Source organism: Phoca vitulina, unplaced genomic scaffold, assembly GCF_004348235.1.
Source record: "Phoca vitulina isolate PV1807 unplaced genomic scaffold, GSC_HSeal_1.0 scaffold18, whole genome shotgun sequence".
In the NCBI taxonomy this organism is placed as follows: domain Eukaryota; kingdom Metazoa; phylum Chordata; class Mammalia; order Carnivora; family Phocidae; genus Phoca; species Phoca vitulina.
The window spans coordinates 11,454,411-11,461,185 of NW_022589721.1; the positions used below are offsets into that span (position 1 = coordinate 11,454,411).

General features: G+C 35.9%; 1 protein-coding gene and 1 non-coding gene across 2 annotated transcripts; both read left to right on the forward strand.

Annotated features, from left to right (window-relative positions):
• Nucleotides 1-501: 501 nt before the first annotated feature.
• On the forward strand, nucleotides 502-589 carry LOC116639644. Its single transcript, XR_004300891.1, has one exon. It is a non-coding gene; the product is annotated as a small nucleolar RNA SNORD79 (small nucleolar RNA).
• A 5,298-nt stretch (nucleotides 590-5,887) lies between these two features.
• Nucleotides 5,888-6,373, forward strand: LOC116639584 (peptidyl-prolyl cis-trans isomerase A-like). Its single transcript, XM_032416100.1, has one exon. It carries the CDS (start codon nucleotides 5,888-5,890, stop codon nucleotides 6,371-6,373), a length of 486 nt encoding a protein of 161 aa, XP_032271991.1.
• Nucleotides 6,374-6,775: the final 402 nt, after the last annotated feature.

Consider the following 6,775-nt stretch of genomic DNA (forward strand, 5'->3'; position numbering starts at 1 on the left):
AAGCTTCTCCCTAAATTCATATATTGCTTCTATTTGAATTGGCTACTGATCTTGAATAATGGAAAATGTTGTACTATATTGTGCTCCTATTATCTCTAAAGCGAATCAAGAAGCCATGGTGATTAGCAACCTTTCAGTTGGTGGCATATAAAAGTGCATTGTGACGTTTACCAATATTAAAACATTAATGATAATAATTGAAACATTATGTATATTTTTCTCCAGGATTCTGGCAACACCACTCACTGCAGCAGTTAAGGCACTGGAGGAAATACAATTAAATTTCTCCATTGAGAAACCTCCCCAGGAATGCTAATGATGTATTTCAACATGTTATTTATCCTATGTAATAATTCCTCATGAAGTTTAATGATAGCTGTCTTTATAAATAACAACTGATAAATATGCTCTTAAGATACAAAGAGTTATGAAGCTGACTGCTTGCCAAAAGACTGGAGGACGTTAACATATACTTCAATATTTCAGTTTAAAAAGGACATGTGGCGTTAGTGATGATTTTTGAAATTAAAAACAGATGGGAATCTCTCTGAAAAAGGACATGCGGGGCACCTGGGTGGCTCAGTCGTTAAGCGTCTGCCTTTGGCTCAGGTCATGATGCGAGGGTCCTGAGATCGAGTCCTGCATTGGGCTTCCTGCTCAGCGGGAGGCCTGCTTCTCCCTCTCCCACTCCCCCTTCTTGTGGACCCTCTCTCACTGTCTCTCTCTCTCTCTCTGTCAAATAAATAAATAAAATCTTAAAAAAAAAAAAAAAAAAAAGGACGCGCTTTGTATGGCCATAGGATAAGAATGGGATGGGATAAGGATAAGCAGTGGTCCTCTGCATCGTGTTAGGGAGAGATAATCTGCAGACTTTTATCTAGTAATAAACAATGTCTTAGTGAGAGAGAATAAGATATTTTGGGCTGCAGAAAGCTTTTCACTTCACTACAGGAGCTACTACTGAGAGAGGGGATGCTCAATTCTCTCAATTTTATCATAAGCAAATAAATTAAAAATAGATAAGAAAATAATAGCAACATGAACAAGAGAAAACCTGTGGAGTGAAAATTTGTTAACTCCCTAGGAGGAATTCAATAATGCGTAAGTTAGTCTTTTTGTAAAAACGCTGCTTCACACTGGGCCTCCGGGGGCTGTTTGTTCATATGCCAGAGCACCTGCTATTAATTTCTTACATCCCATTTCAGGAAGAACAATTCTTCTCTATGTCTTCCTCACCTCTTACATCATGTTCTAGTAGGAGCATCTAAAAATAAACCAAGACAGATAGTCAAGACACGGGTTTTTGAACAAAAATTCTGCATTAGTAACCCCTCAATTTTATATTTGGAAGGGCTCGTAACTTCGGTAAAATAAAAGGTTATTAATTTGATCAAGCCATAAAGCTAGCAGGTGGTTGGGCTGGAACACAAATCTCAATCTGTCTGATTTCAGAGCTTATTCATGTAACCAACATTCTATAACCATATAGAAAATCTGCTTGCAAAGAATCTTCACGCGCGCTTCTTTAATTAAGCTATTTGCTAATAGCTGGTTATAACAGTAAACATAATTTTGTTTGGTCCTTCATTTTATAGGCTAAATATACCATTTTCTTTAGCTTTCTTTTGAAGAATTGTTACCTTGGAAAATGGGTTTGGCACTTTATCTCAAACATTCGACAACATCTCTAACATCCATCTCTGGATGGCATTCTCTTCATAAAAAAACATATCTTCTGTGAAATACTTTCTCAAAATGTTCATTTCTAATTCTGCTTGTTAGAGGGAAAGTTTCTGACCAGTGCATTTGTTTCTTATATGGAGACACATCAGAATTAATAGTGGGAAAGCAGATGGCTGAAGGAATCCCCCCATGAGAGGATCTCTCATTTTGCAGGACACACACATGGTTGTAAAGGAATGAAATATGAGGAACAACCTCATGGCACTCTGAAGTGAAAGCCAGAAACCATAGGCCAAGGAAAGGATCTTTATGCTGCCTGAAAAGCATTTCCCCCCAGGGATTGATTATACTCTTGAGCCAATCCTTCCTATCGTTACTTATGCCATTTGTTACTATGTCTATTTACCCAACTTTAACGAAAGTTGAAAGGAAATAGAAGAATTTTTTTTTCAATCAGATATATTAGGAAGAGTCTCTTTATTAACAGAAAATTGGTATGGATAAACGATTTTGCTATAAAACATTTTCCTAACAAGTGGCCAAGTTTAAAAATTTATAAAAGTTTGATTTGCTTTAGTGTTTTTCACAAAGTAATTTCACAATGTTCATAAGCAAGTTTTGTTGCATATTTTGCCCCCTCAAAATTTGAGTTGTAACACGTTTGCTTCTGAAAATTAAGAATATAATTTTTTTTTTTTATTTTGGAAAGATCATGTTTTTGGAATTTAACTTAGCTGGAAAAATTGCAATTGTCAATTTTACTATGATTTCTGCCTCCTAGAAAGGCCTAAAAGAAATATGTGCTGTGGGTATTTAATGCCCTCAAAAGGTACAGCAACTTTATTATTGATTCCTTCTGATTTAGGATTAAGCCCTTTAACAATTCTGTCTTGACGTAGAATTCAAACAGAAGACAAGATGCTGCAGAGGATAGAGAACCAAATATCAGATGGTGTAATGTGGCTTTCTAACATGCTCTGGGAAGTTCCTTCCCCTAGAAAAAGAAGGTGGTGCTGGTGATGATTGAGAAAAAGCAAATGCTGGAGTCATAAGACAGTCATACAAAATTTAGAATTTATCCTCTAATCCTTGGTTTGGTCATAGATATACGACTTCAGGGAAAATCAGTTAACCTCTCATTAATTTTCCCTGTGATAATATATTAAGATGCTTATCTGAATTTATAGGGCCTGCACCCTTTTTACCCATTTTTGTACTTTCCTTAGCATCATATGCATTTATCTGTCTGATTATATATATATATATATATATATATATATATATATATATATATTTCAAGACATCAGGGGATCCTGGGCTTTGTTAGCTTAGAGGAAATGGACAACTCCTTATAGTCATAAAAATTAATCTTGTCTATCACCCCTGATGATAAATGGAAGTATATTAAACTTTATAAAATGCAGGAAAATAAATAAAACATTAATTATATATGTAGTTAATGACCATGACAGTATAACTGTCCATAAGAACAGTTTTTTACGTCTTTTATGAGAGTTGCCATTAAATAATATATAAATTCTTTATAAAACATAGATCACCTAGGAATAAATATTCTCTCATCTGATTTAGATAAAATGACAATTTTCTATGTCAATAAGAAATACAGGTCTGTCTCATGCCTTGAGAAAATGGATATTATTTCAAGTCAAATTTTCTTATTAAATTCTGTCCATGGTTTTCTCTTCATTATAGAATGTGGTTATGCTAAGATATTATGAAATATGAGAGATTACAAATTTGTGTATTGGGAGTTGTACTCAGACAAAATCAGTTGATTGTCTCCATAGTCTCCACAGTGACACAATGATTACCAGAAAAATCTACCAACCAAATCCCTCCCACTCTCTCCTCTTTCCCAGACACATGCAGTTATCCATCCATGATGTTCTTAATTGTGTGAGGAAAGCTACACTAGAAGTACTGGTAGACAATGGGTCTTCTCTGTCCCCTCCAGGTCTGGAGCTCCTGCTCCAGGCTACTTAGATGTAGCTCTGTGTCTGCAGCATCCCTTCAATAAGTTAGTATTTTGAGAACCAGTGTGCACTGCTTCTTACCTATTACCATGTCCTTTACCTACTTTCCTCCAGCCACACATGCAGAAGTCCTCGTCCCCGATTGCTTTAGAGTCGGACCATGTTTACACTCATTTCCTTTGAGTTTATTAATCTAAAGGAACCGCTTGTTTATCTTGTGATGCTCCTCATTCCCCTGCACCCCCCCCCTTCACTCTGGGGGCAGAGTAGTCAAGAACTAGAGCTGTGACTCACAAACCAATTTTTTGTTATTTGAACAATCCTAATAACACATACAGTTGATTTAACTTCTGCCCTCCCTTTTCAATACATAAATACTCATTTTCTGAAAAGCAGGTGGAGGGTTCCTTCTAGGCTTTTTATTTATTTTTTGGTTTATGGCTTGCAGGAGATACTATGCAGCTCAAAGTATACATTGTCTAAGATTAAATACCGATGTTATACTTTACTCTTCAGGTACTGACTCAGTCTTGGAGTCCATCCGAGTGAATGAGTAAGGGGAGGGCCACAGAGAAATTAATGGGACAAAACAAGTAAATCACTTGTTAAACATCATTTTGTTAAACTATAAAAGTATATTATTTATCCACATTTTAGATTTATTGGTAAATCCATGTTGGTCTATGTAACAATTTTTAAAAAGTACAGAAATACAGTTTTTCAAAGGTCTCAATTTTAGTGAGAGTCTTTGGTTGGAATCTCAATTTTGACGTCAACTTGTCAACTTGTTGTATGACGCTTAGGTGAGTAGCTTAATCTTCTTAAGAATTATTTCTTTATCTATCATATGAGCGTTTTAAGTTTCATACTCCTGTGGTTTAAAATTTCATGACGCTGTGGTCCCCTGGGAACTACAAGGACTAAAGAGTTGTGCACAGGCAAGGAGAGGTATCTTGCCAATCATCTCAGTTCCTGTAGGCAAAGAAGAAACTCCCCCATCCCATATTAGTGTACACATGGGGTTGTAGAAGCTGCTTTAATACATATTTTAACATGATGTTTGTGATAGTATGAAGATTTAAAATAAGGTTCCCGCCATGATGTTGTCTGAAGAGGCTGCTACTGTTGTGTTTTTGTCTAACATCTAAGGAAGGGAGCAATTTAAGTGACTTCTCACTATGCTCAGTATAGCTTGATTATATGTATATAAAATCACAAATTGTAGCATTCAATGGTGTATATTACACAGTTCTAATGGTTCTTAGAGGTTTGCATATATTTGTTGTTCTAATAAAATTTTGGTTGCTATTTTGGTCAGTAATTCCACGTCCCTAGAATTCCAATAAAATTTTGGTTTCCTCTAATTGATACTCAGTTTATTTCTAAGATAAATAGTTTTAACATTACCTATACAATTATGCAATACTTTATTTCATAATTTATTTCAATATACAACATACTTCATTTTAATACTTTATGAAATACCTTATACAATAATTTGTTGTAATCTCATAATGAGGGCCACGTTCATTAATTTGTGGTTACTTAAAATGCATCAACACTGGTACAAAGATGAGTTCAATCTGCATAATTTCTAGAGGATACTATTTTTTTATTTGCACAAAGTATTTCAGACTTTATAAGTACCCCCAAATAAGTTTATTAAAATGTTTTGGTTACAGAAGCTGTATTTTAGAAAGATGTGCAGAGTTTGGTGATTTTGGCTTGCTTGTTGCTCCATTTGTTGGCTATTGTGTATATTTTTAATAGGAAAGTAACATATACAGTTTAACAAGAAGCTGCTGCTTCCCAGTGGGATCTCATGCTTTGCTACCACATCTATCATGTGAGCAGTCAGCTTCAGCAATCTTAGACTACATTCATTCTTTGCAATGTGCTACACTGTTTCACATTTTCCTACCTCACCCATGATTGTTTCTTCTATCTTCAATGCCTTTTACATCAAGGCCAACTAGAAAACTACTACCTTGCCGGTTAATCTTAAATCTAATTTTCTTAGTCAAATTCTGAAAATCATCTAAGTAGTTTGGAATATTACAATAAAATATTATGGAATTGTAAAGAATTAGAGGCAGGAACATCTGTAGGTGATGATATGGGAGATAAGCAGATAATACTGTGAAAAACAAATTACGGCTTGCAGATACGGCTGCCCAGCCATGCTCAACCCCACTATGTTCTTCCGCGTCATGATGGATGGCGAGCCCTTGAGCCGCATCTCCTTCAAGCTATTTGCAGACAAAGTTCCAAAGGCAGCAGAAAACGTTTGTGCTCTGCACACTGGGGAGAAAAGATTGTTTATAAAGTTTCCTGCTTTCACAGGATTATTCCGGGATTTATGTGCCAGAGTGGTGACTTCACAAGCCATAATGGCACTGGCAGCAAGTTCATCAATGGGGAGAAATTTGATGATGAGAATTTCATCCCGAAGCATATGGGTCCTGGCATCTTGTCCATGGCAAGTGCTGGACCCAACACAAACAATTCCGTTTTTCGTCTGCACTGCCAAGACTGAGTGGTTGGATGGCAAGCATGTGGTCTTTGGCAAGGTGAAAGAGGGTATGAATTTTGTGGAAGCCTGGAGGGCTTTGGGTCCAAGAATGGCAAGACCAGCAAGAAGATCACAGTTGCTGACTGTGGACAAATCTAATAAATCTGACTTGTGTTTTATCTGAACTACCAGACCATTCCTTCTGTAGCCCAGGAGAGCACCCCTTCACCCCATCTGCTGGAAATATCCTATAATCTTTGTGCTCTGGCTGCAGTTCTATGGGTTCTATATTTTCCTTACTCCCCTCCAAGTCTAGCTAGATTGCAGTTAAGTTTATGATGATGAAATAAAAACCGAACAAAAAAAAAGTAAGTTATGCTAAATTTTATGGAAAAAAAAATGTACGTGTCTACATTTTTATATGTAGAATACTAAAGAAAGCATTAACAGTACTTGGATCTGAGGTAAGATGGACACATTTATTTTCATATAACTTTTTACTTGAATATTTTACTATATTCATATATTACTTTTCAATTAACAATGATTTAAAAATATCCTTCACACAGTTGTTTTCTTTTCCCAC